At 47.7% G+C, this 26,302-nt stretch overlaps 1 protein-coding gene across 7 annotated transcripts in view; it reads left to right on the top strand.

Moving 5' to 3' along the window:
• LOC144773616 (transient receptor potential cation channel subfamily M member 2-like) overlaps positions 1-26,302 on the top strand; it is a 4,189,411-nt gene that overhangs the window by 1,041,684 nt on the left and 3,121,425 nt on the right. For all 7 annotated transcript variants that reach the window (XR_013600029.1, XR_013600030.1, XM_078658762.1 and 4 more), the window contains exon 11: positions 12,942-13,054. Coding sequence is in view for 5 of the 7 variants with exons in the window: in XM_078658762.1 (XP_078514888.1) it covers positions 12,942-13,054 (113 nt within the window). In the remaining 2 variants the exon portion in view is untranslated. The remainder of the gene's footprint in view (positions 1-12,941; positions 13,055-26,302) is intronic.

The raw sequence follows: 26,302 nt of genomic DNA on the forward strand, positions 1-26,302 counted from the left end.
AAAAGAGGAGGACAATAAAAAGAGCAATTGTCTTTGATTTGTGTATATTGTCAGTCTTTGGGTTTCGATAACGGGTATTCCCTGTTGCTTCCGTCGTCTTCTTATCTGGCTCTTCCATCATCTTCAAGGTGCTCGGTAGTGGGCAGAACCGCTGACGTCGTTTAGCCTCTCTTCGGGTAACCCTTGGTTGTGTTTAGGCTACCGTTCTGAGATTCAACTTAGTCTGTGGTTCTACTTAGCCGAAGCTCCCTCCTTTCGACGCAGGAAATACCCTTCCCTGGATGGCACAGTGGGGTCAGAGAATTTTGCAAGTTCGAGTGCCTCGGTATCAGGATAACAGTACAATGATGGCCGGTCTTTGTTCAGCAGTTCTTCTTGGGTGCTGACGTTTTCTGTCGTGGTCAGGGTCGAGGAGACCTTCTTACAGTGGTGTGCGTGCAGCCAGTGTCTCTTCCCCTCCACTCGAAGAGCCGTTCGGGTGGTGATCAGTACTTGCCAGGGGCCCGTCCACCGGGGTTCCAGACTCTTCGTCCGTTGGAAATTCCGGATCAACACATAATCTCCCGATTGGATATCGTGACCCGGACCCCAGGAAGCATCGGGGATGGCCTGCTGCACCTGCTGATGAATGACAGACAATGTTTTAGTCAACTTGCACAAGTAATCGGACAGTAGGACGTCTGGGACGTCGTGAATGGAAGTCGGTTTAGGGGCAGTCCAGAGATTCATGGGTCGCCCAAATACAACTTCGTAGGGGGTCAAATGGTGCTTAGTGGGAGTGGAGCGCATCGATAGCAATGCCAGTGGGAGGGCATCTGGCCATTTAAGTCCTGTGGTGGCCACTATCTTCGACAGTTTTAGTTTCAGTGTGGCGTTGTGTTGCTCAACTAAGCCAGCAGATTGGGGGTGAAAGACGGCGTGGAACCTCTGTTTTACCTCCAGCCCTTTCAAGATTAGTTGGATAACTTCAGCTATGAAGTGGGGGCCGTTGTCGCTCCATAGAATTCGACAAAGGCCGTAGCGAGGGAAAAATTCTTTCAGTAGTACTTTAGCAGTGGTCATGGCAGTGTTATCACGGGTTGGATAGGCTTCTACCCATTTGCTGAAAGCAGACACAATGACTAGTGCATACTTCAGGCTTTGGCATCTTTCTAGTTGGATGTAGTCCATTTGGAGGACTTCAAAAGGGTGGTCTGGGACCCCAAACCCTCCCCGGGGTACTACAGTTCCTTTCCCAGGGTTATGTTGCAGGCAGATAAGGCATTGTTGGACCAGGCGTCTGGCTGAGTCGGGGATTTTGTCGTTGTGCCAGACCTTGGAGATGAGTTCGATCATGGGGGCAGAACCTATGTGTGCAGGGGAGTGAGCCATAGTCAGTATGGGGATCAGGTATGAGTTGGGTAGCAACCATTTGTTAGTGTCCTTTGTCCGCCAGCAGCCTTCATCGTCTTTCAATCCCACCCGTGCCCATTCAGTCAATTCGTGTGGTGAGATGGCCATCTGGATGTCCCTAATCATTTTCTTTGCGTCAGTCCATCTTTCTGCTTGCGACCTGGTCACATACATGTGTGTCGTTGTCCTATTCTCAGCTGTGGTTCGGGCAGTGATGTCGGCCAGCTCGTTTCCCTGTCCGACTAAGTCTGTCACCTTCTTGTGTGCCTGACATTTGATTACCGCTAATCGTCTGGGAAGGAGAACTGCTTCAATCAAGGCGGAGACTAGATCTCCGTGGAGGATGGGCGTGCCGTGGGACGTCAAGAATCCCCTTTCTCTCCACAAGAGTCCAAAATGATGAACCACCCCGAAGGCGTACTGACTGTGTAAATGTTTGCCGTCGTCCCTGTTGCTATAATACATGCTCGTGTGAGGGCAATCAGTTCTGCCGCCTGTGCGGATCGTTGCGTGATGCGGGCGGTTTCAACTACAGTTCGCGCTGTGGTAACTGCATAGGCAGCTGAGGTGGTGCAGTCGGGGAGTTTTATGCAAGAACCGTCTACCCATAGCTCTCCGTCAGGGTCTGTGAAGGCGGTGTCCCGGAGGTCAACTCTACTCCTAGTCTGTTCGTCTGTGAGGGTCACACAGTCGTGTATAGGGGGGACATTTGGGTCGTTATCGGGCAGAGGCAACAAGGTGGCTGGGTTCAGTGTGGTGCATCTTCTCAGCGTGATGTGGGGTGCAAGTAGAGTCAGTTCGTATCCGGTCAGTCGTGCGCTAGTCAGGTGTTGCGTCTTAGTCTGGTTTAGGAGGGTGTCAACAGCATGGGGCACCAATACCGTGAGGGAATTTGAGAGTACGATCCCCTCACTTTGTCGGATAGAGACAGCAGCGGCGGCTACGGCTCGAAGGCAGGCAGGCAAGGCTCTCGCTACGGGGTCAAGGGTGGCAGAGAAATAGGCACATGGTCGTTGCTTGGGGCCGATAGTTTGAAGCAGGACAGACAAAGCGCACCCCTCCCTTTCGTGGGTGTAGAGAGAGAAGGGTTTGGTGTAATCGGGGGTTCCTAGGACTGGTGCAGAACAAAGGGCGTCTCGGAGTTCTTTGAAGGAGGATTGGCATTCGGGGGTCCAAGGGAGTGGGAAGGGGACGTCTTTGGCTAGTAGGGAGAGTAGTGGCTTTACAATGAGACTGAAGTTTGGTAACCACTGCCGACAGAAGGAGGTGAGGCCTACCAGGGAGCGGACTTGTTTCTGGGTCTTTGGGACAGGGGTGTCTAGAATGGCCTGGATTCGATCGGGTGTAAGCTTTCTCCCGTCTTTGGACAAGAGGTGGCCTAGGTAGGTGACCTGGGTTTGGCAGAATTGCAACTTCTTCTTGGAGACCTTGTGGCCATTTTCCGCAAGGAAGTGCAAGAGTTGGATGGTGGCTGTGACTGCAAGTGGAGTGGTGTCGGCCGCCAAAAGGATGTCATCGACGTACTGTATCAACACCACTCCCTCTGGTAGCTGAACGGCGTCCAGCTGCCTCTTGAGGGCCTGGCTATAGATGCTGGGACTTTCTGTGTAACCTTGGGTAGCTCTACAAAATCTATATGAGCGGGATTTTAATGTGAAGCCGAAAAGGTAGCGGCTATCTGGGTGGATGGGGATGGAGAAGAAAGCGTTTTTGAGGTCTATTACAGTGAAGGTGGTGGCTGTGGAAGGAATCAGGGTCAGAATGGTGGCGATATCTGAGACTACAGGTACTGAGGTACAACTACCTTGTTGACCTCTCGAAGGTCGATGATGAAGCGGTACGCTTTCTCATCTCCCTCGCCCTGCTTCTTCACAATGGGTAGGATAGGGCTGTTGCAAATATTGCTGACTACTTCCTCTACCACTCCTGCCTCTACCAGGGACTGGATTATCATCACCAATGCCTTCTCACCTTCGGGCGATATCCGATATTGTGGGAGTTTTGGGAGTATCGCATCTTGGCGGACAGTTATGCGCACGGGGTCGATCATCATTTGTCCTACATCAGCGTCAGTCTTAGCCCATAGATACAGAGGCAGAGAGTCAAGTAAGGATGCGTCAGTGTCAGAGATGGAGAGCATGTGTCGTGCATGATGATGTCTGATCAGAGTCGGGTTATCATACAGAATGACTCGGACCCCGTCCTGTGAACACCTGATAGTAGCTCGGAAATGCTTTAGTAAGTCAAGTCCCATAATGGCATCGGGGGTGTTGGAGGAAAGCAGAAACGTCGTGTCAGTGGGGTTGCTGTCCAAGTCATAGGAGACCGGTGCTGATAAGGGGTTAGTGGAGGGCGTTCCATCAAAGCCTATTGATGTTATTTGTGAGCCAGACAAGGGTGCCCTTGGAATCAGTCGTTTAGATAACGCACTACGTGTCGCGCCAGTGTCTACCAGGATCGGAGATTTCGTACCTAGGACCTTAGCGGTGACATAAGGACCTTGCTGGTCAACATAGAGCTCGACTGGATCCCTTCCTTGCCCTTGGCAGTCCTATGCAAAGTCACGGGCATTGTCGCAGTCAGACTGTTGGCACTGATTCTGCCGGGGACGGTCAAACGTGTTTTGTTTGCCAGGTCTGTCATTGCTGGTGTCGTGGGTGTGCCCTTGTCCCTGCCCTTTAGACCTGGGGCCATTCGTCATGTCTCTTGTTTCTTTATTTTTGATCATTTCCTGAAGAACCGGACATTGGGACTTCCAATGGCCAAATCCTTTGCAAAACGCACACTGGTTCTCATCGAGGTCTGTTCGTGGAGCGCCGGGTGTGCGGTCTCTAGGGGGTGTATTCCTAGGGGCATTTGACTGGTAGTTTCCTCTATACCGTTCCCTCCCTGTCGTCACTCCTTGTAATTGAGCAATCATCACTCGTTCTTTCAAGTCCTTTTTCTTTTTCTCAGTCGCCCTATCGTTCTCGTTCTTTTGGTGTTCGTAGTACTGAGCCATCTGAAGGATAGCTGCAGGTTTGGAGGCCCCCCAACTACTCTCGCTCGTCTGTAACTTTTGGGAGACCTCTTGCGATAGCCCTTTTACGTAGTTTTGCACGAATAGGTGTTGCCCGATTGCAGTGGTCATGTCTTGGCCACTGTAGTCGGAGAACACCGTCTCAAATCGGGAGAAGTATTCTGATACGTCTTCCTGGGGTTTCTGACGGCATGCCGTGACTACCGACCAGTCTACCTTCTTCTCTGGGATCAGTGTCTTTAGCTTCTGAACTATTTTGTCCGGGAGTTCCAGTATGTCTTTTACAGGTTTCTTTCCGGGTTCTCGCTGCCTATCTAGTTCACTGAGTTGATTCCAGGTATGTCCGAACAGGTCTGTGTGGTCGGCTTTTTTGATTTGCTTCCACACATCAGCCGGCAGACATAACCCGAAAAACAAGTCAATGTTCGCTAGAGTCATTATTGTTGAGCCCAAGGCTGTACCTAGTTCGGTATAAAATGCTGTCGGGTTCTTTCTTAAATCGGGCAGGGTTTGCCTAAAAGTTAAAATATCTTGCCGATCCCATGGTTGATAAACCCAGTTGTACACAACCCTCCCCTTCGCATCTGCGTGGTTGATATCGTCGTTTGTTCCCTGACCTCGCGGGGGAACCCAGTAGGGGGCGGCTTCTCTGATAGGCATCATAGTGTTGCCTACTTCTGATGGGGACCCAGTCGTCTCGGGAACTATAATCGTAGCTTCTGGTTTCTGTTCCGTGAGGTGGCGGAAAACCTCAAGCGTTTGCATGAAGAGGTCCGCCGCATCACGCTCGGCCTCGTCTCCAATATCGACTTTTCTATATAACGCTGTCAGTTTAGCAGGACCCCGATTCTGATACCTATCCTCATATGCGTTCAGGGTGTAGTAACTAAACCGTAAAATGAAATGCCGTCTGTGGCTACCGGCATGCGAATTGTGCATATCCATCGTGTATTCTTCGCTCTCTTTCCGTTCTACCAGTGCCTTTGCTATCTTGTCAATTCCCTCTCGCTCATCTATGCTCAATCTATTCAGTCTACTCGGTGGCTGCTTGCTAGTCTTGGGTTCATCTGATGTCGTTACTAATGCGGCCAGAGCGGAGGCCGTGAGGGCTGGGGCACTAGATTCAAGGCTATTCTCATTTGCACTCGGAGCTGGCAAGTGCTGTACTAGGGGCTGGGAAGGGGCATATGGGGGGGGCATATAGATGATCGGAGGACCTAGCAGCAGCTCATCGTTCGCCCGTTGTTTGGAGGTCAGCTCAGGGTAGAGCGTAGAGGGGGTCCTAACAGGACACTGGCCTGTCGACTCAGATTCCTGTTTTTGTCTGCTTTCTGCTCTTTCTTTTATCTCTTCTTCTAGTTTCTTAGCGGCCAGGTGGGCTGCCTTTCGCAATTCTTTTCCTATTCTCGCTTCTTCTCTTTTCTTTCGTTGCTCTGCTTCTTTGCGCCACATGCCGAAACTATCAAGCATAGTGGGCGTGGTTTTATTGTTACAAAGGGATGTTTCCAGCACGCTTATTTTTGTGTCATCGAAGGATCCTACCAGTGGCCACTGATTTTCCTGATCCTTTTTAGTATATTTATTCCATAACTTACTATAAGCTAGGGCGACTAGTCCATATTTTAAAAACATATCCTTATTAGGGGTGCCCTCCAGAGGAGCCGGATGATCCACCTCTAATAAGCGGTCCGGGCTGAACCAACTACTGACCAATGGGGAGAAGATAGGCATGACGGGTTACAACGGGGACAAAAGTCTGCACTACCTATCCTTCACTACTTTGTGAAGACTGGACAGAATATTTCTATTCTGCAGTATTCGCAATTAGGGAATACCCAAAGAGAGAACCAACATCGAACAATTAATGTCCGTTCAATCAAACAATCAGTGGCGAGAAAGAAACAGGCATGACGGGTTACAACGGGGGCAAAAGCCTGCGTTACCTATTCTTCACTATCTGCAAAAGGAGGACAGACTATTTCTATCCTTCCCCGTTTGTAGACAGAGAATTCTCGAGAAAACAATCCTCGAACAAGCAATGTTCGGGCAAACAATCAATCAGTGGGGGAGAAAAATAGGCACGACGGATTACAACGGGGGCAAAGGCCTGCGTTACCTACCCTTCACTACCTGCAAAGGAAGAGAGAATACTTTCTATTCCTCTCCGTTTGCAGACAGAGAATCTCCAAGAGAACCAACAATTCGGAGAGTAATACTAGTATTTTCCAATCGATCAATCAAATATTTTACAGTTTGTCGTGTTACACGACCTTACCCGGACCGTATGGACAGTTTCTCGTCTTCCGCTTCCAGCGCCCGATCGTCCTCTATTCTCCGTAATTGCTGTGGCACTCCTGATGGTTCCCAGTCAGGACCGTAGATCACTCGAGAGAGGTCTGCTCGGAACCAGTGAAGTTCGGATGATCGGCTGCCAGACGAGGGTCTATCGGGCAGGTGCACTTCCCGATCGTTGCACTCTCTCTCCCTCCACCAATTGATGATACGTGAAAAGCAGCGTGCAGCTGTGGGAGTTTAAGAAATCTAAAACACGAGTCTTCTGACCAACAGTCCCCTGTGATAATTGATCGTGGCTGGGAGTTTTGGACTCAGCTATACGAGTGAAGAAATAGAAGCAATACTTGCCAGACCACCACTACTCATGGAAGGCGACCTTTCTCAAACTCTATCTTCTACCGAAGAATGGGACGAGTTGAGTGAAATGAAAAAGGAACAAGTCAGAACAGCTGTACACGGCATTATAATGACCGAGTACCTTCGGGTCAATGCGGCACCAAGAGGACTGTGGGTGACTAATGCCCCCCGGATATTCCTCAAAGATCTAGCCTTCCGGAAAGATTGGTCTTCCATCTCATGGAAGTGCACCAGAGACTACTTGGTACTAATAATAAAAACTGCCACCAGACTAACAGAAGAATTGATGGTGAAAATAGAAATCCTTGAAACCAAACTGAACAATACGGTAAATATAACCATCTACAAGACCAGACTGGAAGAAATCAATAAAGAAATGAAAGATAGTCAAGAATACCTTACACAAACGAAACTGCAAAAACTAGCCAAAGAACTAAAAAGGTTCTCACTAGAACGTATACATCCATACAGCAGTAAGGATTACAAACCTAATGACAATTCATCCAACAATGATTCAAATAGCATATCCTCAAATGACAGTTCAGACAAAAGTGGGGATGATTCCACAAAGCGTGGGAGAGGAAACTACCGCAATAGGAGGGGCAATAGGAGAGGACAGAATAACTTCTGGAGACCACCATACTTTCAAAATGGAGGCCCAAATATGCCTTTCCTCCCTTTTAACCCTCAATTCCAAGGATGGCCTAATCCTTATTTTGAAGTACCCATGAACCATCAAATGCAACAAGGGGGCCACAACTACCAACAAGGACGTCCTTTTTTAGGGAATGGCCAGTCCAACCGCCGGTCCAGACAAAAAGGGATAACCTGGTACGACCAAACAAGACAAGTCGAAACCAGGAGTGTAACGAAGGCCAAGACGGGATCGGGCGCAACAACCTCGTCATCAACTTGACTGACAGAATCCTAACAAAGGATCAACTCAGCGTCCTGAATAAAGGACTTGGGTATGTCCCCACTCCAAGAACTGACATCTTCAAAACAAAATGCGAGCTCGCAGCCTTTTGCCGTACCCTGAAACTGAAAGCCTTTTTCAAAGACAACCAACAATTGACACAAGAAGGAGATACAACACTGAGGAATAAATCGACATTCTGCCCCCTCAATTCACAAGTCCCAATTGAAATATGCACCTTTGAACAGGCAATTATGAAGGAAGTTGACCTATTGCATAACCAACCACAGAAACCTTTTCAAAATATTACCAAGGCGGAACAACTGGCTTTCACTGAACTCAAGAACGATAGAGAAATCGTAATCAAACCGGCGGACAAAGGAGGAGGTGTGGTCTTATTAATAACAGCTGGATATGACAAACAGTGTATGGACCTCCTTGCAGATACAACATTTTATGAGGTTCTAACAAGAGACCCAACTGCCCGTCTACAAAGAACAATATCCATGATGGTGGAAGATGCGGAAGCCAACAATTGGGTGTCCAAAAAGGAGGCAGAATATCTGGAAGTAAAAACACCAGTAACACCATACTTCTACTCCTTACCAAAAACGCATAAAGGCAAAATGCCACCACCATGGAGACCAATTGTGTCCGGAATCAATTCGATTTTGGAAACACTGTCAGAATTTGCAGACCAATATTTAAGACCACTGGTCCAAAAGACACCCACCTATCTGAAGGACACAAGAGACCTCCTAAACATGTTACAAAACTTTGAGTACTCGGAAGGAACAATGCTCTTAGTGGGCTTAGATGTAGAGAGTCTCTACACTAGTTTGCCACAACAAAAAACACTAGACACTCTTGAGACAATTCTCTTTAACATTGACTGGCCAAACAAAACCCCCAGACATTTTGTTTTGGAGTGCTGTAGATTAGCTCTAATGGAAAATTTCTTCCAGTACAAAGACACCCTCTTCCTTCAACGCCATGGAACATCTATGGGCAGTACATTTGCCCCAAGTGTGGCGGGGTTGTACGTTAGCACCTTTGAACGCACCTTCGTTCAGAATGAGAACAATCCCTTTCTTCATCATATTCTCTTTCGGAAGAGATATATAGATGATACCTTTTTTATGTGGAAGGGTGATGAGGAAACCCTGACGGATTTTCATCGCTGGCTTAATACCCAAGATGAATGCTTGAAATTTACATACACTGCCAATGAAAGTACTTTAGATTTTTTAGACATTACCATCTTTTCTAAAGACAATACTTTGCACACCCGTACTTTCTTTAAATCGACGGCCAAGAATAGCCTGCTATCTTTTCAAAGCTTTCATCCAAGACCCTTACGGGAAAATCTCCCGTACAGCCAATTCCTTCGCTTGAGGAGAAATTGCAGCTCAATTACTGACTACAAAAGTCAAGCGAATGACCTATGTGACAAACTACTGGTTCGTCAATATCCAAAGAAGGTGATCAACACATGCAAGAAACGTGCCCGCAACCAACCAAGAGAAGCGCTCCTAGAGACGTGTCCTAAATTGAAGGAAGATAGGATCACATGCGTAACTACTTATAGCCCAGTCACCAACCAAGTGAAGAAAATAATCAACAGAAACTGGAGAATAGTAACATCTCACAATCTGAATTGGCCTAAACCGATGTTTGCCAACAAGAGAAGCCGCAACCTCAAGGACTTGCTGGTGCACACGAGACCCCCACCTAAGAAAAAGAAAGACACACCTGGACTGTGGAATAACAGTCCAGTAACAGGCCATTACCCATGTGGAAACTGCACAGTCTGTGACACTACAAAACCCACAAAGGAATTACAGCTGCTTCCCAACTTCAATTGGAAATTAAAAAGACATACGAACTGCAACACAAGCCATGTCATTTACATGATAACTTGCCCGTGTCAAATAAGATATATTAGCATGACCTGTCGTAAAGCAAAACAAAGACTTTGCGAACACCGCAGCAATGTGAACTGTAAAAAAACAACCACAAAAATGTCAACTCATTACAAAGAATCTGGGCACTCTGTGAATGACCTACAGTGGGTCATCCTAGAAACCCTTGACACTGTGGACAGGAATGCAGCCAAAATTTTATTTGAAAAAGAGCAACGTTGGGTGCACAGACTTAAGACAGACAGTGAGGGCCTGAATGATGCCGTTATTTATTATTTATTTTATTTAAAACATTTATATAGCGCGGCTGTCACCTTGCAGGTATCCTGGCGCTGGAGAAATTCTCCTCAAATGAGGAGACTGAGGACGGGTAGCAAGTGAGTGGATTTAGGGGAAAAGCCAAGTTTTGATACGTTTTCGGAAGGGAAGGAGTTGCGATATTTGGCGGATGTCAAGGGGCAGTCTATTCCACAATTTTGCAGCTGCGACTCTGAAGGATCTGCCCCCAGTCCTAACCTTGTTGAATCTCGGTACTGTGACAAGGCAGGCTGAGGCAGAACGGAGGGTTCTGGTGGGGGTGTACCAGGTAAACATGGCTTGCAAAGGTCTGGGTCCGACTCCGTGCAATGCCTTAAAAACAAGGCAAAGGGCTTTGAAGGCCACTCGCTGCTTTAGAGGGAGCCAATGCAGCTCGGCTAAGGCCGCTGTGGCAGAGGATCTCCTGGTCCAGCCAAGGGCTAGTTTGGCGGCGGCCGACTGAACTCTTTGGAGTCGGTCCATCAGCACAGCTGGAGACTCGAGTAGCAGTGCGTTACAACAGTCTAGGCGACTAAGAATAGTACACCTGACTATTAACGCTCGAGCTTGTGCGGGGAGGAGTGGCATGATCTTGCGCAGAGAGCGCAGTAAGGCTGAGCAGGTCCCCACTGTTTTTGCAACCTGGGTTTCCATACTCAACTTGTTGTTCATCATGACACCCAGGTTGCGAACCGTGGTGACCGGCTGTGGTTTTTCCGGGGCTTCTGGGGGCCAAAATTTGGTTGGAAACGGGCGTGGGATTCGGCTTCCAGCGCAAAACAGAACCTCAGTTTTGGAGAAGTTGAATTGCAGGGAGTTTTTGTGCAGCCAACCAGCCGTTCCATGGTTATGTCTTAACAAATAATTGATACCTTGCCTGAATTACGAATTTTCTAACGTTTTTTGATTATGAGACAATTCCGAATGAGCGCCTAAAGAGTACATTCTCATAAAACTCCATTTGTCATCTATTTCCAAGCTAGAAATGATTACAATTCTTATCTGAAAATTAGGTATAACATTTTAGTACAACTAATAAGTATAAACACTCGAGTAACTCTTCAGTTTCCATTACTTTGCAATAAAAGAAGACATGTTACACACTGGCGATTGATTCCGGGTCACCAAGGGCAGAGATAGCACAAGCTGCTAGATGGGTGTTTGAAGGCTAGAGGTATCAAGGAGCATTGTCCTTTTCGTTATGGAGTAAACCGCAAGTATTAAAAACCCCTTTACTAAACCCCTTTTTTCCTCACCCCAAAACAGGGAAGCCTCCCCCTAACTGCCGTGGTTCCCGAGGAGATAAGTCTTACATAATGTAGAGGTACATTCTATAAAGTCTAGTTACGCATAAGCGCATGTGAAGACCCTGCTCTGTTTTGTGTTTTGCTTAGTTTTAAACTTTTGTTAGAAGTGCCTACTTTTCGAATAGAATCTCTTTCTGAATAGGCTTTCCAGAGTGCGCATTTAATGATACCATAGCGGCAGTATGCACATGTTAGGTCTTCAGAATACATGTAGACTGAGTGCTTGGTACCGTCTAATAACGAGTGCATGTACTTTTAAATAAGTGTAAGAGTCCATACTCGAACAGTTATTACATCGTTATACCAATGTCTAAGATAATCGTGATGACACAGTAAAATTGAATAGCGTCTTTGACGTCATGGTAATGTAACAATGGAATTGCGCCTTAAATTAAATTAAATAGCACCTTTAATATCAGGGCACTGTAAAGAAATAATCTCATGACGCCTAAATACGATTTTGGGATTTATACATCACAATATTCTGCATAGAATTTTGAGAATGAGTAAGTTGACGCTTAATATGAATGTGACTCTGAGTTTAGTATTGCACAACTCGCTTTTAATTATATGTTTTTTAATAATATGTTTTATAATTCTCAACTGTGTCTCTATGTCATTGTACATTACTGAAGTGTCTTTTCCCACCTATTCGCTACAAATGTGGTTGCACTATCTCCCTTTTCTTTCATTACAGGTACAATGTGACCTACTACCACAAAACGAATCAGGTTACAAATTTACCTTTTCTTTCTTTCACTTAATCACTTCATGGTCCTGAGGAAAGCCGACTGACCAACAGGCAGATAAGGCTGAAACATGTCGACCACTTTTAACCTCAGAAGATTAGTGCGCTAGAATTCCTAAATAATTCTATAGCGACACGCCTTAACCTTTTACCCGAATCCAGAAATATTAAAGTTGAACCTCTGGCTGTCCGGGTATTTTAGAACACCTTTATAGCACTAATTCACTTATTCACTATCACTACTGTTTTAACCAATGGTACAACCTCCTGGCGGAGGGTGCAAACAAAAACTGACCCAAGGATTACGCACGGACACGTGTTACAAGAAGCGGGGACACATCATATTCCGCTACACGACTCTGAAAAAACACGTGTATGAGGGTCTTTTATTTGGGAGACACCTACCGATCCACCTACAGACCTTGGTTATGCAGGACCAGTGATCCTTTCCACATTGATTTATAACACTTATTACTGTTGTCATGATAATAAAAACATTTGTGTTGCTTTTTATCTGTGTCATCCTCTTTCTGCTGGTCAGGTCTTACAATAAACCTCTCTCTAAGCGTGTCAGGCATTTCTTGTTGATCTGTACTTAATGGATATGTTCTAATTTGCATGCAAATGTTGGTATTCAAACTAGAGTGTCACTTATATGTCAACATGTTGGTCACCTGTTTCTTTGCAGCGTCACAGAGCATGGATTACAACAACTGGACCTACCAGCTCAAACTCGCTCTGCTATGGAACCGCCTGGATATAGCAAAGAGAGACATTTTCAACAGTGAATGGAGCTGGAGGGTAAGAGGGTGGGAAGGGGGGGTCAAAGGTTCTAAATTATCCATTGTTAGACCTGGCATCCTTGGTGTGGTTTTCCCCTGTCTTTTTGCCTCTGCCTCCTGTGTTTTTGCTGTGTGCTGGATTTTGCTTTTGTCTCTCTAGATGCTTTGGGTACTTTGCCAATGCTGGTCAGTGTGCAAGTGCTCCTTATGTGAACTGTGGTTATGGATTGGTGTTTCCATGATTGGCTTATTTGACTCACTTCTAAGTCGCCAGTACAGTGCACTGGGTGTGCCCAGGGCCTGTACGTCAGATGCTGCTAGGTGGCCTGCAGCACCGATTGTACCATCCACACAGGCAGCCTTTCAAAGGAGTCTCAGACCTTCCGCACTAGTGTCTGCATGCAGTTTCTATTACCATTGCAGCCTGGCAAGTCAACCCACTTGCCAGGCCCTAATCTTCCTTTTTCTTACAAGTGAGTCACCCCTAAGATAGGCCCAAGGCACTCACCTGGGCACAGTGCAGTGTATGGGAAAGGTAGGACTTATCCTGGTGTCTTTTGTTTTTTACTATTGAAAGGTTATCTGTCCAATAAGATAGAATGTGGAATACTTTGTAACATCTTACAAGTATAACTTTCCATGTGGACAAGAAAGAAAGATGGAGTTTAGTATGTCTGAACTCAGAATTTAAAAATGCATCTTTTAGTAAAGTGGATTTTTATATTGTGTGTTTCAAAATACCACTTTTAGAAAGTGGCTATTTTCTTTCTTAGCCATCCTGTGTGCCTCTGCTGGTGTGTGTGTTCACTGTCTGGTTTGGAGTGACAGGGGCTGGGGATGTGCATTCCCTTCAGACAGCCACTTGGGGGGTTGAGTGTGTCCTGCCTTTCCTGTATGAGTCAGGGCTGTCCTGAATAGGCATGGTCTGCCTTGAACAATGCTGTCTCCACCTCCTGCCATGAAGCTGGGCCACAGAGGACAGAACTGGTTTGGACTGAGCTAAGAGACTTTCTGCCACACAATAACAAAGGAAAATGTGGTATAAATATTGGGGCCAAGACCCCATAACTTTAGATTACTTCTGGACTCACAAAGAACCCCTATCCGAGGAGAAGAGCTGGGAAAGCTGAAGGAGAAGTACTGCCCCATTGCTGTGTGCTGTGTGAGGTTGGCCTGCAGTGGCTGTTTCTGCCAAGTAGAAGACCAAGACTTCGCTATGTGCTGTGTATTCCGCTTGAAGAAGATTTCCAAGGGCTTGGTGTAGAGTATGCCTCCTGTTCTGAAGTCTCAGTGACACAAAGATTTTGTTTCCTCTGTCCTGCTGCACCTGGAACTGCTGTTTCAGCTGCCACAGAGGAAATTGCAACAAAGACGCCAGTGAGCAACTCCACACCCTGCAATGAAGCCGTGGGCTCCGCTCGTGAAGTGCACAACGCACCGCCCTGACACGCACTGCAGACCTGCCGTGGCCGCACAGTACCGACTCTGACACCGTCACCGAGGCTGCTGCCTGCACAGGAGCCGAGGGTTCCACTTGTGATGCTCACGACGCACCGCCTTGACTCACACTGCAACCCCGACCTCACTGACGCCTGCACTTCATAATCGCGGAGCCGATACCCACATGATTGACCTCCCGAATCCATTAACCTCACATCATCGCAAGGAACCGACGCTACCGCAACGTCACCTCCCCGGCAACATTAAGGAACCGACACCTAACCTCCCCTGCATCGCAGTAAGGAACCAGCACCTCACCTCCCCTGTGGCTATAAGGAACCGACACCTCCCGGCACCAAAGAAGCATTACCTCCCCAATGCCGTGCACCGTCTTTGTTTTCATTGTTTGCCAAGGTACTGTTATTCGAGAGTCCCTGTGACTCTAGGTCTGGCGCCGCGCACCGGGCGGTCAGAACCGTACTTTGGGATTTTCACCTGTCACAACATCGTAATAGCCCCAGGTGGAGCTGTTTGTTGCTGCAAACCATATTTTTTGTTAACAACCTATTTTTGATGATATCATGACATATGTATGGTGGATTTTTGTCATTTGGTCTTGTTTTGGTTTAGATAAAGATTCCTATTTTACTAAACTGGTGTGGTGTCCATTTGTAGTGTTTTCACTGTGTTACTGTATGGGTGCACACATGCTTTACACACTGTCTCTGAGATCAGCCTGTCTGCTCGTGCCAAGCTACCAAGGGTGTGAGCAGGCATTGTCTCACAGCGTATCTCCCTTACCCTGACTAGTATCAATGGTCACTACTTGGACAAAGGTGCAAACCATTGCCATCTAGAGACCCCCATTTCTAACATCCATGCACCATCTCAGAGCCACTCGTGGCCTGACACCTAAGCTGATGAGATAGCAAAACCAATAATCCATAATCCTTGTAATCATGTCATTGAGTAGTGTCTTCTTTAGGAGTCTATATTTGTTTGGTCACTGGTTGCTAGTCATGAGTGTGATATTGTCGTCACATCTAAAGCTGTCATCGATGGCTAGTTCTGATTTATATTCTGGCATCATGTAGCAGTTAGTGATTATGGGCCTGATTTAGATCTCAGCGGACAGGTTACTCCGTCACAAGGGTGACGGACATCCCGTCCGCTGAAATATAAACCCCATTGTATCCTAAGGGAATTATATTTTGGCAGACGGGATATCTGTTACTGTTTTGACAGAGTAACCTATCCGCCAAGATCTAAATCAGGCCCTATAACTCTTGATCTCTTTGTGTCAGGTCATTGATGGCAAGTCTTGGTTATGATGTTGTTGGTTATCTACTGCTGGGCATTTTATCTCTGTTTTGGGCCAATGGTATGGTGTATCTGCTGCTTGTCTCTTGTATCTCTGCCTTTGGTTACTGGCTGCTAGACCTGATTATATTATCACTGTTCAATACCTGCAGCTGGAGTCTTATCTTTGTATCGGTTCACTGAGGCCTGATCTTAGTTAACATGGCATTGTATGATTATCTATGCTAGAGGATCTTGTCTACCTAGTTTCTTGGATTTTATATCATCTGCTGGCTTCCTTTCTCTTTTAGAGGAGACATAAATGGGCATAATTAGTCTTGTTGTTCTTTTAAAGCTTATGCAACTGGTATCTCATCTATTCCATTAGGGTCAATATTAGGTAGTCTTGTATTTCTATCTTTTTCTGATATATTGCCCTGGATCTTTGTGCTGTATCTGTGTTAATCTTTACTATTACCTCCCCATTATTCTTCAAGTTTCAAGGCAACATTGCATAACCTTTTAAAAGTAAATACAGGTAAATCATTCTTTCTAGTGTCCTTGAGTCCCTAGTTCTGCACTTAGATGTCACCCACAGCCAGGTGTAGTGAATTACAGCTACACCCTTCCCATGACTAATCTTCCTTCCTGGATATCCCTAATTACTGAAGAAGTATTGCAGGAAAGGAAATAACCTCTTGTTTCCTATGACACTTTCTTTGTGTTGGAGACTCGTGAAGAGCCACAAATGCCTTGGCAGGTCTATCACGTTCAAATAGGGAGACACAGTGGCTCTAGTTTGGACAATTCCACTACAGCCAATTTGTCTCATCATTTAACCCCTCTCTACCCCACTGTAGGAAGGAACTCCCACACCACCTGGGAACACAAGATCCTCTTCAGTGGGATCCACTTCCAAACTATAATGGGGATTTTGAGCGTTTTTAAGATTTTAAAAACAAACTTGACAAGGAAACCGACCCTTAATCAATCAATCAGGGGGTTGTACAGTGCGCTACTCACCCGTGAGGGTCTCAAGGCGCTAGGGGGCGCAGGGGAGGCGGCTCCGGATCAGTCGAAGAGCCAGGTCTTGAGGTCCTTCCTGAAAGTGTGCAGGGTCGGGGAGTGTCTGATGTTCACAGAGAGCTCGTTCCAGGTCTTGGCCGCGATGTAGGAAAAAGCTCTTCCGCTGGTTCTGTTTCTGCGGATGCGGGGGACCTCGGCCAGGACAAGGTCTATGGAGCGGAGGTTCTTCTTGGGTACAAGGAAGGACACTCTCTTGTTGAGGTATTCGGGTCCGATGTTGTTGAGGGATTTGTAGGAGTGGGTGAGGAGCCTGAAGGTGACCCTCTTCTCATGAGGGAGCTAGTGGAGGCGCTGTAAGTGTTGGATCATGTGCTCGTGTCGCAGCGTCCCAAGGACGAGTCTAGCTGCAGCGATCTGGATGGTTTGGAGTTTGTGTAGAAGAGTCCTGTTGATTCCGGCGTAGAGGGCGTTGCTGTAGTCCAGTCTGCTGGTTATGAGTGCGTGGGTGACAGTCCTTCTGCAGTCGGGGGGGGGATCCATTTGAAAGTCTTACGGAGCATGCAGCAGGCAGTTGAAACTAGTGGAAACGACAGTGCTGATCTGGCGGCTCATGGAGAGGGAGGAGTCCAGGATGATGCAGAGGTTAGGAGCGTGGTCTGCCGGGGTGGGAGGATTTCACAGGGCAGAGGAGCCACCAGTTGTTGTCCCAGGTGGAGGTGCAAGGTCGAGGATGAGGACCTCGGTCTTCTCCGAGTTGAGCCAGGCAGCTGTCTTGCATTCAGGCTGCCAAGTTTTACATTCTGTCCTGGAAGCAGAATCTGGTGTCTTCCGGATTCTTCGTGAGTGAGAGGATGAGCTGCATGTCGTCAACGTAGGATATGATTCTGAGCCTGTGTTGTCTCACGATGGCGGCGAGGGGGTCCATGTAGATGTTGAAGAGCGTGGGGCTGAGTGAGGACCCCTGGGGCACTCCACAGTTGATTTCCGTGGGTTCGGAGAGGAAGGGAGGGAGTTTTTCTTGTTTTTATTTGAGTTTCAAGACCTTTATTAGATATCAGCAAGGTACAGCGTTACAGAAACACGACATTATGCGGTCAATATACAAACATACTCTAACACCATCCTTACCTTGCCCGTATCTCCCCCCTCCCTTTGGTGCAGCCATTGCTGTCCTTGATCAGTCCGTGGCACCAATAGCCCTGCATAGTCCTTGGAAGTGCAGTGAGTTTCATCTACATCTACCCTAAGTACATGTGCTTGTCCCTGCTTGCTCCGTAGCAGCCCCCACTCTTAGCCCGGCATAATTACCTTTCCACCATTGCTCCACTACTCTCCTCACCCCTGAAGCCCCCTTCCTCCCTCGTATCCTCCTCATCCTCAGCCTATCTTGCCAGGAGATACGTGATCAACGGTCCCCAGATATCCCTAGGTCGGGACTTGAGTGGGAGCATGTCCGCATAGTTATGAAGCTGTTCTTGCCACATTGTTAGGTCTCTAATCCAGTTCTTGAATTTCGGTGCTCTCCCCCTCCCCCATCTACAGGCCACCTGTCGCTGTGCCAGGAAAATACACATTGCCATAAACTTCCTATGCTTAGTACGTACTCCATCCTGTAGTCCTAGCAGCGCTAGCGGAGGGGACGGCTCTATCTACTCCCCTAACATGTCAGACAGTCCTGCAAACACTTCTTTCCAGTAGCTCAGGACTCTCGGGCAACACCACGCCAAGTGTATAAAATCTGTTACCTCACTCCCAGATCGTTCGCACTTATCGTCTACTCTTAGGCGAAACTTAAGCAGTTTAACCGGGGTATGGTATAGTCTATGAAGGAACTTATAGTGTATCAGTCTTAATCTGCTGTTGCTGGTGACAGCCTCCGTCTGCATGCAGCAGGTCTCCCATTGTTCATCAGTTAGATTTGTTTCTAGATCATTATCCCACTCTGTCCTGGCCCACAAGGTCAGGGAAGGAGGATTGTGCCTGACCTGCCTACACAGGTGTGAACTAACATGTCTGGGTGTCTCAGATTGTAGCATCATGTGTAGCGGCGGGAAAGTGTCTGGTTCCATAGGAAATGCCGGGGTGATGGCTTTCATACTCTGCTTGAGACGGGTGTACAGGAAAGTTTCCATAAATGTAGGTGTGTGTTCCCCAAAGAATTGTTCCTTGTTGCGAAACACTCTCTCCTTGTACAGATCCCCCCATGTGCCTTTAGCAAATTTATCAAACATCCTGCAACATAGCTCTTCGCTCGTGATGGGTAAGATAGGCTTTCGAGTCAGTTTCATCCACGGGTAATACATCATTGGCACGTCTAGTTTCCTGACCATCCATCTCCACGCTGCAACCGTGCAATCTACCGTTGACAGATCCCTCTCCCTGTCCTTAACCTCTGCAAAGATATAATTCTCCGGGGCCACCGGGGCCATATATCCATCCTCCACTGCCAGGTGGGTCATAAAGGGGGGCGGATGGAACCAGTATACCGCGAAATGTGCTTGCGCACACTGGTAATATTGCTCAAAATTGGGAACCTCATAGCCCCATTGGTGGTACGGCAGCATTAGGGTGGCCAAGTTGAGCCGTGCCTGCTTATCCCCCCCACCATATGAGGCGAACCAACTGGGCTCTAAGCGTGTTAAAAAAGAACCTCCCGGGATGATAGGGTATGTTGATGAATAAATACAATAACTTTGGCAGGATTGTCATCTTGATTAGGGATATCCTGCCTGCCATGGACAGAGGCAACTTTATCCATTTAGAGACCGTGTCTATGATTTTATCGATGGCTACTCCATAGTTGGCCCGCATCAATTTGTCCCTATCCCGGGTAATGATAATCTCCAGATACTTGAAGGTCCATGTCTCCCACATCAGGGGGTAATCGAGCTGGTATCTGGCTGTCTCTCCCATCAAGGTGAACACCACCGACTTACTCCAATTGATTTGTACTCCCGAAATAGCCCCGAACCTGGTAATTTCCCTCAGTATGGGATTTAGGTTATCTTGGGGCTTCTGTACATATAGGGTAATGTCGTCTGCATACAGCGAAAATAATACTTGCCGAGCTGGGTATATTAATACCCTATGATTATGGTGCTGCCTCAGCTTCGCTGCCAGGGGTTCTGTAGCTAGCGCAAACAATATAGGGGACAACGGACACCCCTGTCTCGTGCCCCTCAATATGGCAAAGCTCGCAGACCTGCTTCCATTCAGCAGCAGCGTGGCCCGAGGGTTTTGGTACAACAACTGCACCCATCCCAGGAATCCCGGCGGTACCCCCATACGCTGCAGAACCCCAATCAAGTAGTCCCACGCTAATGAATCAAACATCTTGGTGGCGTCCAGAAACACCGCCACCTCCGAGAACTTGGGGTCGATGTCCTGCAGCACCGCCTGGAGGGTTCTCAAATTGTGGGACGTGGCTCGGCATGGAATGAAGCCCGCCTGGTCAGGCAGGACCATACGCTCCATTAGTAGATTGAGACGAGTGGCCAACTCCTTTGCCATCATCTTGGTGTCGCAATTTAGTAATGAGAGGGGCTGATATGAGTCACATAAGTTTGGAGTCTTCCCGGGCTTCAGCAGTGAGATTATCTGCGCTTCTCTCAGGGTTGTTGGTAGCTTGCCTTCCTCCAAAACCTCATAATACACTGCCTTCAGTGTAGGAGAGTGGGGTCTGCAATCCTAGGGTCACCCCAGATTTTTGCTTTTTGCTTCACTGGTTTACGACTTTCCCTGGCTGTGGGTCTTCTAATCAGACCCACAGCCTAGCTGTTCTCTCTCTAAATTGACATCCATGTACTTTAGGTGCATTTACCAATTGGTATTGGGACCCCTTATCAGCCCCTGTACAGTGTACCTTAGGTAGCCAGGGCATAGGTGAACCCAAGGCCTACCAGGGGCTGAAGCATGTATTATGCCATCCCTGACTGGCCATCTAAACAGACACAACTGTCTGGTAAGACAGCTGGGGCAAGGTGGTGTAATCACCCTTTGCTGTAGATATAGTATACCTATATCTAACCCCAAAATGGACACATATATTCCTATCAGTCACTCCTATGGCAGGCCTTATCAATCCTAAGGCAGAGTGCTTGGAATTATGTGAGATGGTGCTCTAGCATGAGCTGAGCCTGTCTGCAGCTTGCGGAACCAAGTCCTTATAGCTGTGCCATGATAACGCTATACCATATACTCTTAAGTGCATTATAATCCTCGCGGTTATTGCTAACTTTGGTATAGCATTATCAAAACATGTCGAGTAAGGTGTCATACGAATTGGAATACTACCCACTCGCCAGTTCTGGTGACGGGGGTAGCATTCCACCCTTTTAGAGGGACACGACATGTATGTAACTGTGAGCCCCGGTTAAAGTTAACTCGAGCCTCAGCATCACAAAATGGATGCTGCCACCACAGACACAAGTCTGACCTCCTGATGCTGGGAGTTCTTCCAGCGAGGAAGGCATGGACAAAGGGTTTCCTGCCTTGGGAGGTGCTAGCACCAGGATTTTGTGTGTTGAGGTAGGGAGGCCTGAAAGGAATGAGACGTACCTGGGGCACACAAGGTGTCCCTGTGCATACACCGGTTCAAACCAGTTGCAGGGGCACTCCAGCCCCAGCTCTGGCGCGAAACCGGACAAAGGATAGGGGGTGTAACAACCTCCCTTCCTGGTCCCACCCATAGGAGGGACCTAGTCATAGTACAGCCCCCTTTAGTAGGATAAAGGTAGGAGCTGGTCCCATTCCAGATTAGATTATCCTGAACAACTTTACAAGAAGAAACTCTGGACTTCGACGTTCTGCTCCACAGAAGACTGAAGAATCTCCCTTGTGGGCAAGGAGTGTCCACCCTGCAACTGCAGGCACCATCAAGCGTCCTAGCGGTCCACTTTTTTGTCCTTCCTGCCGGATCCAGACTTCAGAGCCCGACGAGACCCGGACTCCAAGACCTCTCCGACCTCTACCCACATCTGCAGCACAGCTGAGACCCGTGGGTGCGACGAGACACGTGGGACCGGCCATCTTGAAGAGACTGCACTTCGCTTCCAGAATGACTTCTGAGGCATCCTCGAGTAAGTGCTTTGGGGATTGAGAAGCCCCAGCCCCGAGCAGCTCCTGCACCAAAGACAAGCCCTCCAGCATCCACGAGATCTTTGTGGGGCCCTTTTGCTTTATTGCTGCTTGACGCGTTGTCTGGTCACTTGCCGGCTGGCTAGTGACCTCCTCGACGACGATCCACGAAATCTACACTGCTGGTCTGGTTGCTCCAGACTGGCCCTTGCTTCCTTCCAAAAGAGGAGCACCCTGGACCATCCTGGCCCACTCCAGACGCCGTTTCCACTCACCGCGTGGGTTGCCTTTGCCAAGGCCTGTTGACTCCAAATCCGGATTCGAAACCGCCAACAGCGAGAGCCTGCGTGGGACAGCTCGTGCCTCCATCCTGGTCGTCGAAGACACCTCCTTGTCCACGTGGCTGCAGAGACAAGCGTCCACTCTTCACCTGATCGCGACAACAGCATCTAGTTCCCTCCTGGTTCCACACCGGTCACTGGCTAGTGACTTTGAACACTGTCCCCTCTGCTTTTAGGTCCTCTTCTTCCTCGATCCACCCTTGGATCGCACCGGACATCTTTCTCCTGGTCGCCTGCAGCATCTTTTCTTCAAGGCTCCATTGAATTCAACGCAGAAACCCGACACTTTCACACCTATGCATCCGTAGCCCGTGGGTGAGGTAACGAGAGCATTTCGGTGCTCATAGGTAGATTGATTCTCCTAGTGTCCAGGTATCCAGTTGTTTTAGTCGTAACTAGTAGGAACTGTCTTTTACGTACCTTTTCGTAATTTGTTCTGCCCATTGACTTTGTTCCGCATCTCGCGTGTAAGTTCACACTCTGCACACGCGTCCCGTGGACCTCCTGATACTTCCCTAAGGTTAGGGTAGGGTAGTCCCAGCGAACCTACAGCCTCTAGGCATCTTCATTTTCTAAATCATTCTACTTACAGCATTTACTTAGTATATGGTTTGTCATGCCCCTAGGGCACCATTGTAATTTGTGCAACTTATCGTATTTTTCCTAAGAGATTGTCATGTGCTTAGCCCTCTGATCTCATAAAGAGTTCAGAGGTGTTTGTTATAAATAAATATATTGTTTATTTTTATAACAATCTGTGTGGTGTCCTTTCATCTGGTTTTCAAGGGGTTATATGTGGTAAAACAGCTTGCTTCACATGCCAAAATAGTTTAGCCTAAGACTGCTTTGTCCATGCTACCATTAAGATAGCTGGTCTATAAGGTTGACTTACAACCAATCACCATAAGGGTTGTTTGGACTGATACAAGGTGATCACTAGAACTAGTGAGCATCATATATCAGGCCAACTTCTCACCTTGGTGTGCAGCGGTTGGGATTTGAGGTTGCTGTTGTTTTTACCAAATATAATCTTGAAATATCATTAGAAAGATCACATAAGGTACCATAGGTACATATAACAAGCTTAGAAATACTCTGAGTTCTACTGAACCAGCTGTTGTAGTAGAAAGGGCCTAGCACACCCTGACTACAACTCTTAGCAAGGGATCAGTAGGAAAACCCATAGTGTAGGTAAGTGCATCACTTACACCTCACTAGAAAGCATGTCTACCACAGGAGAGATCTCAGTGGCCCCCCTTGTGGTTAGTGACCCTCCACAGGTCCTTTCCAGATATGCAGCCCTCAGCTTCCAGGAGATGAGACAATTGTGTACCTCCAGGAGACTGAAACAGGGTTCTAACCCTACCACTCCTTTCCTGTTAGGTCTCTTAGAGACATATGATGCTAGAAGGGCTGCTAACACAGGCCCCTCTAATCCAGATGGGAGCATGCCCCCTTAGAAGGTGATCCAGGTGATCCAGACTCTAACCTCCCTGAAACAGAGAATGTAGATAGTAGGGAAGAAGGGGACTTATCTGAGGATGAGGTAGGAAATGGCCAACCTTTAGTCAGCAGACTTACAAGGGCCAACTTAGACCTACATTGGGAAGGAACTGGGGGAGCCCCAGTGCCATTAACAAGCAGGCCTAACTTTGGGATTAGAAGAGATAGGTCTCACTCTAGGGACTCCAATAGATCTGTTCACTCCCATGCCTCTCATGCATCTGCTCAGAGGAGGATGACTACCCCCTCAGAGGAGAGAGCATGAGGCAAAGATGAAGGAAGTTAATCTGAGGATCCAAAGGGAAGAACTTGCCCTTGCCAAAGAGAAACTTGCTTTTGCAAGAGAGCAACAATTGAGTGGGGTAGAACCCACTGGTGGCAGCAATATCCCTAGGGATAAAGACAGGAGTTTTGATAATAGACACCTGAGTAAAATAGTGCCCTCCTATAAAACAGGAGATGATATCCACAAGTGGATAACTGCTCTGGAGAGGGCCTGCAAAGTACAGCAGGTACCCCAGAGTCAGTGCGCAGCAATATTGTGGCTCTCATTTGAAGGTAAAGGTAGAGATAAGATCCTCACTGTTAGAGATGAGGATGCTAATGATTACTAAGTCCTGAAAACAGCACTGATTGATGGGTTTGGCTTAACAACTGAACAGTACAGGTTGATGTTCAGAGACACCCAGAAAACTCAGGCTCAGGATTGGACTGACTTTGTTGATTGTGCCACTAAGGCTTTGGAAGGCTGGTTACTTGGTAGTAAGGTTACTGATTATACAGGATTATACAATCTTATTATGAGAGAACAAATCTTAAATAAATGTCAGAACCAGTTGTTGCATCAGCACCTGATTGACTCAGATCTGACCTCCCCCCAAGAATTGGGAAAGAAGGCAGACAGATGGGTCAGAACCAGGGGCAAGCAGCAGAACCAGAACCAGGGTGGTGACCAAAAGGGTAGTAATCAGAATCCACAAAATGACTAGAAGTCTTCAACAGGGCCCCAACAATCCAAAGAGGGTGGGTCCCAGAATTCCCAAATGAAGAAGACTGATGTTCCAAAGAAACCATGGTGCCAATACTGTAAAAGTAAAACTCACTGGTTTAGTGAGTGCACCAAGAAAGGCCAAGCTCCTACCACTACTGTCCCTAAGACACCTGCACCACCTAGTACAGTTAGTAGTGGTAGTGTACCCCCCAAGGCTATAGTAGGGTTAACCCTGGGAACTGAGGTTGGTTCTGACCTAGTCAGAATACCTACTCAGGCTGTTCTTGTTTGTACTGGGGACATGGATATGACCCCTACTGTAAGTCCTAGTACTCTGGGCAAATACAGGCAAACGCCTTTAATCAATGGAAAAATGGCTCAGGCCTACAGGGACACATGTGCCAGTGTCACTATGGTGACACCAACCTTTGTGGACCCTGATCAGATCATGCTAGGTTCAGACTACCTAGTGACCAATGCTAGCAATGTCACTACCAATCACAGTATGGCAATTGTTAACTTCTCATGGGGAGGGGTAACTGGCCTCAAAAGGGTTGTAGTTAGTTCAGACCTCCCAGTAGATTGTCTCTTGGGCAATGATTTGGAATCCTCACTGTGGTCAGATGTGGAGTACAGGACTCATGTAGAAATGTTAGGTCTATCCTCACATGTCCTTGCTGTGACCAGGTCACAGGCCAACTAAATGCCCAGCTGAACAAGTGCTGGATCCTGGAAGAATGGACCAGACACTACTCAAGAGGAAGAGCAGTAGGGTTAAGGCAGAGCCTTCCCCCCTGCCCTGCCTCAGGTTGAGGATCAGCCCTCTCAGGAGGCTGACCCAAAGACCCCAGAAGGAACTGTCCTAGAAGAGCTTGAACCTGAACAGGTTGAGTTTCTTGGGACAGGGGGACCTTCCAGGGCAGACTTGAGACAGGCACAGTTAGACTGTTCCTCCCTTGAACCCATCAGACAGCAGGGTGCTGCTGAGGCTGCAGGGAATGCTACAGGTGCCCACAAGGTATACTGGGATGAAGGACTCCTATACTCTGAAGCAAGAGACCCCAAGCCTGGTGCTACCAGGAGGCTGGTCATCCCCTTGTCTCTCAGAGGTTTCCTTCTCACCTTAGCTCATGAAATTCCTCTTGCAGGACATTTAGGCCAGAACAAGACTTGGGACAGGCTTGCCCCACACTTTCACTGGCCTCACATGTCTGAAGACACCAAAGAGTTTTGTCGCTTATTTTTCACCATTCAAGCCAGTGGCAAATCAGGTGGCACAACAAAGGCCCCCCTTATACCACTACCTGTGGTGGGGGTGCCCTTTGAGAGAGTGGGGATAGACATTGTTGGACCAATGGACCCCCCCCAACAGCATCTGGGCACAGATTTATATTGGTGGTAGTGGATCATGCCACCAGGTATCCAGAAGCTATTCCCCTTAGGACCACTACAGCTCCTGTTGTGGCCAGGGCCCTGCTTGGAGTTTTCTCCAGAGTGGGGTTTCCTAAGGAGGTTGTCTCTGACAGAGGTGCAAACTTCATGTCAGGATACTTGACTGCAATGTGGAAGGAGTGTGGTGTAAATTACAAAT

The sequence above is a fragment of the Lissotriton helveticus genome, chromosome 8 (genome assembly GCF_964261635.1).
Source record: "Lissotriton helveticus chromosome 8, aLisHel1.1, whole genome shotgun sequence".
Taxonomy (NCBI): Eukaryota; Metazoa; Chordata; class Amphibia; order Caudata; family Salamandridae; genus Lissotriton; species Lissotriton helveticus.